The 12,264-nt window shown below is 41.1% G+C and overlaps 1 protein-coding gene across 3 annotated transcripts; it reads left to right on the top strand.

Annotated features, from left to right (window-relative positions):
* Positions 1 to 4,284: 4,284 nt before the first annotated feature.
* On the top strand, positions 4,285 to 11,776 carry LOC148013159 (protein MEI2-like 2). Of its 3 annotated transcripts, none has more exons than XM_087667561.1 (13): positions 4,285 to 5,006; positions 6,716 to 6,924; positions 7,011 to 7,420; positions 7,513 to 7,671; positions 8,013 to 8,129; positions 8,215 to 8,366; positions 8,450 to 8,541; positions 9,127 to 9,528; positions 9,605 to 10,271; positions 10,364 to 10,448; positions 10,545 to 10,613; positions 10,757 to 10,927; positions 11,036 to 11,776. In XM_087667561.1, the coding sequence occupies exons 2-13, from the start codon at positions 6,762 to 6,764 to the stop codon at positions 11,195 to 11,197; spliced, it is 2,649 nt and encodes an 882-aa protein (XP_087523687.1). In that variant the 5' UTR covers positions 4,285 to 5,006; positions 6,716 to 6,761; the 3' UTR covers positions 11,198 to 11,776. The 3 variants fall into 3 exon arrangements, with proteins under 3 accessions (XP_087523687.1, XP_087523688.1, XP_087523689.1); XM_087667562.1 differs by having other exon boundaries at positions 4,324 to 4,442; XM_087667563.1 differs by lacking the exon at positions 4,285 to 5,006 and adding an exon at positions 5,121 to 6,058.
* Positions 11,777 to 12,264: the final 488 nt, after the last annotated feature.

The raw sequence follows: 12,264 nt of genomic DNA, 5'->3' as shown, positions 1-12,264 counted from the left end.
AAGACAACATATCACATAAAGAGTACAAGTGATTGTAAACCTAATTAAGTACATGAATGAATGCATCAAATAGTTTTGGGACACTTTATGTCATAGAAATCCAAGTGAAAAGCATTTAGTAGGGACAAGTACATGTTCTAGGGGAAAAAATCTAAGTAATGAATGGAAGAGATTGGAGGGGAAACTTATGAATTGTATTCTTTTTACAAAGGAACTATACTTGGTGTTGATTTGTTTCCATTATTCACTAGAGGAAGGACACATGGTACATTAAATGCTTGAAGTTGGTGCCACTAAACTTAAACTTAATTTGATTAGGTTGATGATTAAGCCCTTGTTGATCTATGTGCTTTTGAAAAGCCTGGTTGGTTTTTTGGGGGTTATCGAAAAACAATCACTTTCCATAGTAAGTGCACAAAGTTTCAGCTTTTATGGGCCTAGAAACAGTTGGAGAGTCACATGTCACAAAAGTAGAGGTGTAGTGTGTAAAGTGTATCACCATTAAAGGTGATTAGAAACATTGTCAAAGAAAATAGTTTGATAAGATTAAGAAATTGAAAAAGGTTATGAACCAAATTACAAACATTGCTACGGTGCTAGGAAACAATCAACAATGATAGGTATGATTATAAAACATGAGTAGTTGCAACATCATAAGGAGAGCGAGGAGTGATATGAAGAATCTAGAGTGTAAATTATCAAAAGCATCGAAAAGAAGGAACCATTAGTGAGTTGGGAAAGTGGCATTAAATGAAAGTGATCATGTAAGGTTTCGACACTTATGGTGAAAATCATATTGCTTCCATCATTTTACTCAAGTTTGATATTATGAAAACCATATAAGCAACCCGTTTCAAATTAAAATGTTGATGTTTTTATGTAGCTATGATGCATCTAATTATGGTGTCTACTTTTGTGCCTTAGTACTTACATTCTTGCAGGAATCTTGACATCTTTTGAGATGGTTAACTCTGCTTTCCTATGTGAGATGCACATGCATAATGCTAGTTCTTCCTTTCCAATTCTACAAGAAAAACATAGTGACGGTACCAACAAAAAGTTTAGGAGCATCATTTGGAAACTGCAAACGAGAAGAAAGTACATAATGGCAGGATTCAAATTCTTGGAGGTGAAATAGGAAGACCGCCATGGTAAGGTCACTCATGTGGGATTTGGAGAATAGATAGTCTTTTGCAAACTATATGTGTAAAGCTCTCTTGTCTCCTCCTTTCACCTTGCACCACGTTGGGATCAATACTACGGATGATGATGAGGTAAGCTTTAATAAAATGGATGAAAAATACTCAAGTCTTGTCCTTTCATTCCCTTTTTTTGGGAATCACAAATGTACATTTGAGTAAAAGGGATCTTTATTATCATGAGTGGGCCAAGTGTAGCAGGTGGAGGGATTGTTCTCATAAGGTTGTCATCACATGGGTATGTGACACAAGCTTGGGTAAGAGTGGAAGGAATAGAGGTGCACTTTCATTAAAAGAGTCTACAATACTCAACTCTCCTAGGGGAGAGAGAGAGAGAGAGAGAGAGAGAGAGAGAGAGAGAGAGAGAGAGAGAGAGAGAGAGAGAGAGAGAGAGAGAGAGAGTGTGTGTGTGTGTGTGTTAGGTTGATGCCATGAAGTTGTTTGGGGTTAGGTGCGGCGATGATGTATTACCATTCTAGTAAACTATTCCACAACGTTGAAAAGTTGATAGAAGTGAGGTTTGGTTTATAAAAATGCTACAAACCACAATATCTCAAGAGCATGATAAACAAGGTGGAGAGAGAAAGTGCCTCAAGTTTTCCTTAAGCTTTGCTTTTGCCCTTCCTTTGCGATTCTCGTGTGTGACTATGTGAAGAAGATGGTTTGTCTTTACCCTTCTAAATATGTTTATTATTTATACCAAAAGATATGGAGGCTTTCTTGTAAGGATATCCAAACTCCGAGAAGGTGGAATAAGCAAGGTTGCCTTTAACAAGGGATTGAGTGGGTTGACAAAAACAGGATCACCTATTAAACAAAAGATCCCGTGCATTGCCTAAGAGTCAAGAAAACAACTCAGCAATCCTTGGATGAACTTATACTTAAGCTTATAGTACAAGCTTTTGCTTTAACAATGTGGTGAAGAAGGCAATGAATTACAAAGGAATGGATAGAAGATATCTTATCCAAGAAAACATGCATAAAATATGCAGGTACAAAAATGAATATAGAAGTAGTTTTCAATCAATCATTACAAACTATGGGCTACATAAAAGAAATACACTTGCATAAAGTTTTCAATGTTGACAAAAAGAATGGATAAGGGGCATGGATCCCTTCTAGAGAAGAACCCTCCTATGCTAAACTTGGATTTTCCTGATATTGGTGAAACATGCCAACCGCGTATTGATTACAATAATGCCAAGTAACACAAAGACATCCTAAACTTGAGAAATAACCTTAACTTGTATCTTTTCTACAAAAGTGAGATTCATTTGGTTTAACTTTGCACATTAGAGTTCCTTTAGACTAAGCTATCCAATCATTGAACTAATCTTGTTCAAAATAATTGATAAGACTAGGCACATTAGTCACACGCTTTTTTTGTAATGTCTTTTAATGCCTTTTGAGAAAATTTATCGCCCAAAGGCCTACCACCATGGAGCCACACCCAATTGTGGGGCTTGAGTCTTTAACCTCCCATAACTCTCTAGCACTCCCAACCAAGTATGGCCTTGCTTATTCATACATTAAAATAAAAAATGCACCCATCACATTTGGTAAGCCAATGTAGCCACTCAAATCCTGCCTAGGAATGAAGAGACAATTCATTTGTTGGTGGAGCTTATGTGTGGCATGCAGCATCTCATATTAGCTAAGCCAAAGCTAGTAATGATGATGGCATAAAGCCCTTGCATAGGGTAACAATCACAAGGATGCCATTTTATCAAGGATGGTTATGCACATTTTCCTCTCAATCTATGACACTTATTATATTCTTTTTACGTTTGCATGCTATATGGCATGCCATTTTGCTATTGTCACTCAAGAGTTGGAAATTAACCTTGTGATTTTCATGCAAGGTGAATCCTATCCCATTTGAGTGACCACATAATAAACCCTTGCTTCTTGCTAAGTTAGCCAAACTACAACCTATTAGGTCATTGAGAGTTGCCTCTAACATTTGGAGTTAACATGATGTAGTGCATGACAAAGTTGGTCATAACAAGCAACTATCTTCTCCCATGCCCTCTTCTTTTTCTTGTTCCTCTCTCTCTCTCTCTCTCTCTCATAGTCCTCTAAAACTAAAGTTGTGTTTTTGTAAGTCATGTTGATGTTTGTTTTTACTATTTACCCTAGAACATTTCCACACCCATAGGATGACCATACTACTTGAGAAGCATTACTATTATGGACTATCTTTGTATATATTTGAGTGAACTATGAAAGTTGTATCTCTTTCTTAGTGAGCCACACATGTTGTACTTTTCTCTTCAAGGACAAAGGAGCTTAAAGTGATAGATATTGCAAACTCCTCAGCTTGTTTCAATTTAGTTTCTGATCCTTAAGGGCCATGAAACACATCCATGTGAAGCTGAAGGGCGAGTGAAAAGTTTTGGGATACCTTAAATGCGTGCGATGGATGTTGAAAATCAAGCAAGGTGCTGAAATCTTATCGTAGTCTAACAATTCCCCCCTCCAAAACACACACACACAATGACTAATACCTTTGTGTGTTGTTAGATGTCCATTAGATGACACATCCATGTAATTTTGCAAGGTACCTAGGAACTTTGGGCCCATCCTAAACACCCAAAATGTACATGATGATTGGCAAAAGGGAGGCAAGGTGAAGTTATGGTCTTGCTTCCAACCACAAAAGAAGGGCTTTTCTATCGACAAGGCCTAACTAGCTTACTAGCTTACCTTCTCTCTCTCTCTCATTGAGGCTTTTCAATTTAACAAGCCTAACTTCAAGGTAAGTAGCTTCCCTTCTCTCTCTCTCTCTCTCTCTCTCTCTCTCTCTCTCTCTCATTGTTTTCTTAGTTTCTTTGATTGGTGGCTTTGTTTGCTCATTTGGGCTTCCTTTGCTTGTGCTCTTTTGGTTTGTGCAAATTTTAGTAGTGGTTTGTAAGTAGTGCATAGCCGCACGCATTCCCAAACTTTTTCCTCTCTCAAATAATCCCAAATTCCTTTCGTCCTATGCTTGCCTTTCACTCCCTTCTTCCCGGGCCTGCCTTTCTAACAGGCGGGTCTCCGACTCCCCCCCCCCCCCCGCCCCCTTCCCCTTTCTCTTTTCCTGCAGTTTTCAAATGAACAGCACAATCAAGCTTCCCCTCTTTGATAAAGATCTCTCTCTCTCTCTCTCTCTCTCTCTCTCTCTCTCTCAAAATTGCCATCCTGTCAGTCAGATGATGGGATATGCAAAGAAGAGCTTCTTCTGTTAACCACAATGACAGCAAGGTAGTTGGCTCCCTGTTCCTCTTCTTCTTCTTCTTCCATTCCATACCACATTAAGAATCTCTCTCTCTCTCTCTCTCTCTCTCTCTCTCTCTCTCTCTCTCTCTCTCTCTCTCTCTCTCTCTCTCTCTCTCTGTTTTCTGTTTTCTATTTGAGCTTTGCATCTATGCCCCTGCCCCTCCCTCGATCACCCTCGTCCTCCCCAAATTTCCGTTCCCGGTAAGCGAATTACCGCTCAACCCCTCCATTCGCGCGCATCAGGCCCTCAATTCTGTCGGATCAGGCTGTAATTCGCTCCCAATTGGGAAAGCCCTCGTTCGAGGATCGCCACAGGGAAAGCCGTTGCGAGAATACATCATGGATTGATAAGCCTGCTTCATCTTAAAAATTTTGCTCCCCATCTCGTGGTGCTAATTTTGTCGCAGCGCCAGCGGGCGACTGCTATTCTAGCCCCCCCTACTCCCCCCCCCCCCTCTCTCTCTCTCTCGCGGGAAAGTGATCGAAGAGGAGCCAATTATGCCATCGCTACCTGCCGATTGGACTTCCTTCACATGAGCTTCAATTCTGGTTAGTCCGCTTTTCCCTTCAAAAATCATTTCACTCGAAAGGGCTAGCTAGTAAATATCCCCCTTTTTTCCTGAAATTTTGACCCGTGCCCTTGTGATGGAGATAAAGCCTGTGCAACGTCATCCCCTTCTGTGCTACCAGAGGGGCAAAGGGACGTTCTTGCAGTTACTATCCGACTCAGTTCTTTTCCCCAAACACTATCTGACAGGGTCTCGCATGATTGTACAAATTCTTCTGAATTTCTAGCGTACTAGCAGTCTGTCGATGCCCTTGCTTTGTTAGCATTGCTCATTCTGCAAAAGCACCTTCAATTCATGCAAATTTCCAGGGAATACATCTGGCATGTACTCAGTAACAGGGGAACTTAAACTGTCAATGCCATAATGACAGCAAGCAGCTTAAGCTTCAGATATCGTTGTGTGAATCTTGGCTTATATCCCTAAGGGTCTCGCAGAAGTACAATTCAATTTGACAAATTCTGTCTGCTGACGGCAGATCAACTCCCCTTTCCGAAGTTCGCAAGCTAATTTCTGCAACAACCACCATTTCTACTATTTTGAGAAGTGCAGAGCTTGTCGGATCAGGAAGACACTGGATGTGATTCCGGTGACTGTTGGTTGTCGGACACTGATTATGAGTGCAATCTGGAAGTATAATTGTCAGCTGTCTAAGCAAACAGATGGTGGCTCTTATTCTCTGCAAGGATGGCATTCAACTTTCTGCAAAACAGCCTAGGACTTACACATTGGTGAAAGGCAGATTTGAAACATGAAAATCATTTTCTTACCGAAATGCATATAGGCACTGAAGGATATAGGTCATTTTGTTACAGTTTGGGCATATCGTGCCAGAATGTGGGACAATTCACTGCCATCAATGCGGAACTGAGTTTCCTTCTCGGATTCTAGGTAGCAATGTGCACCTTGTTCTGGCAAGAAGTCAGCCGAACGCAAAGTATTGTGTGTATCTAATGAATTCCTCTACAAATAACCCAGCTGTTTAGCAGCAACCTTTTTCCTTTGAAAGCCCAATTTGAGGAGAAAACTTGAAAGGTAATTTTGGTCTTCACAACATGGTCTGAGTTCATGTGTGCTAGTCAGATAGACATAGGAATGTTGTTAAAAGTGGTAGGGGGAGGACTTGCATAGGTTGAAGAGGAACCTGTTGTCTGCTTTTGACTCTTGAACCATCCTCAAATGATGTCCCAGATTGAGATCAGAATTAAATTGATTCCCCACGAAGCAGTCAAAGGGTGATGGTTTTAAAAATATTCATGGATGTCTAACCTTCATCATGAAGTTTTTGCCTTTGACATCCCTTTTTGTCCCGTCAGAGAGAAGACTGTGTTGTACAACTCTTCCAGTAATCAAGTGGCTCACCCCTTTTAATTTCCTTGCACTTGTGAATTGTACGTTCCTTATATGCCTGCTCAATGTGGAGTATGATATGCTCTCATGGAGGTCTTGTTTGAAAATATTCATGGGTACTGCTCTCTTCCTTCGTAAAGTTACTGTAAGTCATGCTAGATGCTGCATTTACTATGTTGTGCTCACAGATCCTCTCTTTCAAGGGTTACTTGTAGCATTGTTTGCAGTTTGAAACTGTTTATGCGGTTACCCACAAGAAGTCGCAATTTTGCCGTTTTCAATTTAGGAATATTGTCCAGTGAAAGTAAGAAATACTTAATGCTTTTCTACCATTCAATTCAGGTGCTGCAGGTAAATTGGCTGCTGTGAGAAGCTGTGATCTGTAATCATGCAAGGTTCTGGAATGGACAAGCCCGGCACAGTGCCTGTGAATTGGAGTGTGAATGGGGATACTCAAACTGGAGAGACTTTCAAAAAGGGCGAGATGCTGTTCAAAGAGGATGATATCAAAGGCTTCTCAAGCTCACTACCTGTTCTTTTCCACGAGAAATGTGAGCGGTTCTAGTAGGTCTGATTGAAAGCATTATGGGTTTGGCTGTAATGCTTCACTTTTGTGACAACCAGATTGAATGTGCAGTGAATTTCACAGAGGCTTCAGATGATGCACTTGGTGCTCTTGATGAGGATATGGTATCAATGGCCATTGGAAATCTTCTTCCTGATGATGAAGATGAACTCTTAGCTGGAATTGAGGGATTTGACCTCCTAAACGCGAATAATAACATGGAAGAAACTGAGTTTGATTTGTTTAGCAGCGGAGGTGGGCTCGAAATGGATGGTGAAACTCAGGAAAGCTTTGGTATGTTTATGAGGGACTCACGGGGAGCAGATGGCTTTCTGGGGACTGGTGCTGCTTATCATGGCTCATCAAATGGGCCTGGGTCAGTGATTGGTGAACATCCTTATGGAGAGCATCCTTCCAGAACACTTTTTGTCAGGAATATCAACAGCAATGTAGAGGATTCTGAACTCCGAACTCTTTTTGAGGTAGCCTCAAGCGTGAAGCTGTATTTGAATAGATGCATTGAGTGACTTACGTTCATTTTCCATCACTTATTTATCTGGGATTCTTTCAACAGCACTATGGCGACATACGGACTCTATATACTGCCTGTAAGCATCGAGGTTTTGTTATGATTTCGTACTATGACATACGTGCAGCTCGGAGTGCAATGCGTGCGCTGCAGAATAAGCCACTACGGCGCAGGAAGCTTGATATCCACTTCTCTATTCCCAAGGTGTGTATGACTGATATGGTGCCTGTATCCGAGGTCAATGGGTACGAGGTGGTTTATGTAGGTGTATGAACAGGGCTGCAGATGCATTTCTAAGCATACATACACCATATTTTATGTTAGCAAGCTCTGTATTAAATTATGAACTTTTGCCACCTCTTTTCAAATTCTCTCCATCTCTTGCATCCTATTATTACTTCCATCTAGCATCATGAATTTTCCCATCTTTCTCTTGTTTCTCCTCTCGATTGTGCCACAGCTTTTCCTCTGTTATAGGGCTCCCTAGTTTTCCAGTTCCTGCAATTTTGATTGGGAATGTAAGAAAACCTTGTGCTGCTTTTCAGGACAATCCATCTGATAAAGATATCAACCAGGGAACACTAGTTGTTTTCAATTTGGATGCATCAGTCTCCAATGATGACCTTCGCCAAATATTTGGACAATATGGAGAAGTCAAGGAGGTACGTGTCTTTAAAGAAGTGTGGTGTTTACGTAGTAGTAGTAGTTGCATTAAATGATCTCATGTCATAGATATGGTGTTTGCAGATTCGAGAGACTCCACACAAACGGCACCACAAATTCATTGAATTTTATGATGTTAGAGCTGCTGAAGCAGCCTTGAAAGCATTGAACAGGAGTGACATTGCAGGAAAACGCATAAAGCTAGAGCCGAGTCGACCTGGTGGTACACGACGGAAGTATGGGGTTCTGGTGTCAGTGTTGCAACTCTTTCCATAGCAATATGGCTGTGACATGTGATTCACTTTTGGTTTTCCTCCAGCTTGATGCAGCAGCTTACGTATGAGCTAGAACAGGAAGAGGCCCGTTCATATTGGCAGCAATCTAGTCCACCTGTCACCAACTCTCCTCCAGGTTGAAATCAGCTCAGAATCAGTTGCTGTATATTGGACTTTGTATGGTAAAGAATGTTGCTTGTTATGTTTAAGATCCCAGACACCCACATATTGAATTTCTGTATGCCCCTACTGCCAGTTGCACCTTCCAAACTTCCACTCCTAGAGATATCCACTGTAACTCAAGTCTTAACTAGTCTTAGTCTTATCATATGTTCTTTGAGGTTAGGTTTTACTTCTTCCCAGGGCCCCTCTCTTTTGTCTCTACATATCTTAATCTTGCACCTACAGACTCCCTTGACCTGGTGGCACACCCATTGAAGTTTTATATGTGGAATTTCCTGATGTCAGCTTACCGTTCCTCCAATGCCTGTACATACCTGTCACTTAGTCAAGTTGTCCCTGTTGTAGGTGCGTTGGAAGTTCTTGCTCTTAGGACTCTTGAGACCTGAGTAGCATGTGCTTGAGATAGTAGTACAGTTTCTCTGTTCAATCTTCAGAGCTTTATGTTTTGTAAAGTTGCTGTGTTGATTTTTGAACTTAGACTTTAAAGGTTTCAGGTCTAGAATAATACTTGGGACTGATCCAGTTGTAGTTGTTACAGGTCATACGTCTGGTTGGGGACAATTTGGCAGTCCTGTAGAAAATGGTCCTCGTTCTCTTCATCAGTCCCTTGGTATGATTAAAGCATCACCAGGGTTGCCCATTCCTCCACATTCAGGCTCTTTGCGAGTAGGAACAATAGGCAGTCGCCGTGGTCAGAATGATGCAACTTTGACTTCAATTGGTGGTTTTGGACCTAAAGGAGTGCAACCACAGCAGCATCCACACTCTTTACCTGAGGTTGGCAATCGTGTAATGCCTTTTTATAATCCACCAGCACCAGCGCCAATCAGAGGTCCTGTGTCATCTCATGGATCACAAGATGGGATCGATGGGCCACGGTTTCCAAGAACTACTACTGGGTTCAGAAATGATTCTTCCTTGTTTGAACATGGGCCTGCAGGTAAGTTTGATGGTTAACTGCTTGATTTAAGGCTTATGAGGGCATGCTTTATAGCGGATGATTCTCTTGTTGACAGGTAATGCAGCAGTTGGAACTCTTGGTCGTACAGGTTCAGGATCTGGTGGAAATTCATTGACCGGAGCCCAATTTCTTTGGGGGAACTCAAGCCCATATCAGCAGAGCTCACCTATGGTATGGTCAAACCCACCAATGGGACACAGCCTCAACCATATGATACACCCACAATCTCAGCCTTCTGCTTATATGGGAAATAATATTCATCTTGTGAATACTGTCATGCCTTCTCAAAGACATTATGTCGGATCGGATCCCTCAGGAGATCCCACATTCTTAGAGAGACAGTTTGGATATCTCCATGAGTCACCTGACACACCTTTTTTTGGACCTGGATCACCTGGAACTGTTAGAGTTCCTCGTTCCACTGGAGTTTCTATGATGAGTATGAATGGAGCACACGGTGCCATCACGTCAGGAAGTTTTGGGACTAATGTTGGATTTGAGAGTGGTGCAGCCCTTAGCTTGGGAATGATGCCTTCTCATCGCCGAAGTCATATGTTTCTGGCACCTGGATCTGACATGCTCACAGATCGTGGGAGAATTCGAAGAACAGAAAGCAATGGAGCTCAAGCTGATAACAAAAAGCAGTACCAGCTAGATATTGATAAGATTCTGCGTGGTGAAGACAGCCGAACAACTCTTATGATCAAGAACATACCAAACAAGTAAGGAGAGCCACCTTTTACAATCTAAATCTTAGATAGATGTCATTTTTGGCAGCCTATTATAACATTTATGACATTTTGGATTTCATCAGGTACAGTGCTAAAATGCTATGTGCAGCCATTGATGAGAATCATCGTGGAAAGTATGATTTTTTTTACCTTCCCATTGATTTTAAGGTAAAAATCTGTCTGCGTGTTCTAGTGATGATTTTGTTCTAGATGGAATTCTATTTTGTTCAAACCTTATTTTTTTCTCTTTTTCCAATGATTCAGAATAAGTGTAATGTGGGCTATGCCTTCATCAACATGACTTCGCCAGAGCACATTATATCAATCTATGAGGTATGTTAAGATCAAGAGAGGATTTTGTTGTGCTGTTACTGTTTTAATAAGGCTGCCAAGCATCAACTGATTAGATAACTGATTATTAGATGTGTGAAGGATGAATGCTGTCATCTAATCATGCTTACACTGCTATTTTGCAGCTTTTTAATGGAAAGAGGTGGGAGAAGTTCAACAGTGAGAAGGTGGCATCTTTAGCATACGCACGGATTCAAGGCAAAGCTGCTCTTGTGGCTCATTTCCAGAATTCAAGCTTGATGAATGAGGATAAGAGATGCCGTCCCATACTTTTTCACTCTGAAAATGGTGAATTGGTAATACTATTCTGTCAAAAAGAAAATTTCAGCACTACTTTCTTTTTCCTGTTTTTTTTGTTGTTTTTACTTCATCTCAGAATAAAACTAAAGCACCTTTTTTGTCAGGAACAAGCACCTTTGGGAGTGAGTATTCAGGTGAGACTGAATAGGGACGAACAGGATTTGGACTCAAACAGTACCAAAGATGGCTCTGTATCAGGCAGTGGTGGTTCAAGCTCTGGAGGAACACCTCCTGAAAAAGAACAGATTTTGGTAGCTAACAATTGAAGGGAGAGGACAACTTGTTTATGTTCTCTCCACTTGATCTGTCCGTCTATAGTCCTGGATTTTGGTCTGCTTTTGGATATGAGAGATGAGTAAGCCTTGTGGTGTGGTCTCCTTATGTAAAGAGCTTCTAAGTAAAGGAGCAAAGGCTTCCTTTTTTGACCACTTTTTCTTAACTTTTCGACTGACTGGTTTTTGAGCTGCGGTTGTTCGATCACTGCTGGTTGAATAGAAGATCAGCTGTGCCTGTAAAAAGAGGCATGTACAAGAGTTTTCTCACATGACTTGACGGCTATGGACTTGGGCTCATTGGGTGTCAGAAAGTTTGACAGGCCAGCCTTTTTGCTTAACAGAGCCTGAGAATTGGCTTTCAATTGTACAGTTGAATTGAGTTGGTCATAATGGTGCATTACCATAAGATGCAGGCGTCCCTCATATGTTTTCACCATTGTATCTGGGTGGATCAGTGGGCAACTTGCATTAAGTTGTATTCACTTTTGGTCATTTTGATCATTGTATCACAAATAAATTTTCAAATAACATCCCTGTACCATTCCTTGTGCTGTTTGTAACCAGTTCATCTTAATCCTGCATACTCTCTCCCCCCCTTGAAAGCTTTTGCAATTGGTGTGCTAAAGAAAGTGTTGTACATATGCTGAACAACTCTCAATCAATCAGTGTGCATGTGTTAGGAAATGTTGTGTTCTTTCACTAACAATATTGCCTTGCAAACGTCTAGGCCACTAGGGCAACAGACACGTGCTGGTATTACAGACCTTGTTAGTATTGCTTGCAAGGGCATGTTATTGTAATGGTTGAGGTGCACTCTTGAGGTGCATAGGGTAGATCTGCCAGTAAAGTAACCCCCCAAGAGCTATGTTTTGTAATAATCAATCAATCAGGAGATGATGTGCTCTTTCACTATGTGCTGGCATGCTAACTTTTTAGTATGTTAGCATTGCTTGCAAGGGTGTGTTATTGTTATGGTTGAAGTGCACTCTTGTTAGAGCATTGCATTGCTTATTGAGGGGACAGTTGAGGTGCATAACCCAGTTAAAAAGCACCATCCA

Source organism: Lygodium microphyllum, chromosome 26 (genome assembly GCF_053477565.2).
Source record: "Lygodium microphyllum isolate KBCC chromosome 26, Lygodium_microphyllum_v1.1.10, whole genome shotgun sequence".
Classification (NCBI taxonomy): domain Eukaryota; kingdom Viridiplantae; phylum Streptophyta; class Polypodiopsida; order Schizaeales; family Lygodiaceae; genus Lygodium; species Lygodium microphyllum.
Note: the sequence above shows the minus strand (reverse complement) of the source record. Positions and strands in the feature narration are given on the sequence as shown.

What these genes read in the sequence shown, in the direction of transcription:
- LOC148013159 (XM_087667561.1), top strand. Translation starts at nt 6,762, where the DNA reads ATGCAAGGTTCTGGAATGGACAAGCCCGGCACAGTGCCTGTGAATTGG. An exon ending in ACATTATATCAATCTATGAG is followed by an intron (nt 10,614 to 10,756) that starts GTATGTTAAGAT and finishes GCTATTTTGCAG; the next exon opens with CTTTTTAATGGAAAGAGGTG. An exon ending in ACTCTGAAAATGGTGAATTG is followed by an intron (nt 10,928 to 11,035) that starts GTAATACTATTC and finishes CTTTTTTGTCAG; the next exon opens with GAACAAGCACCTTTGGGAGT.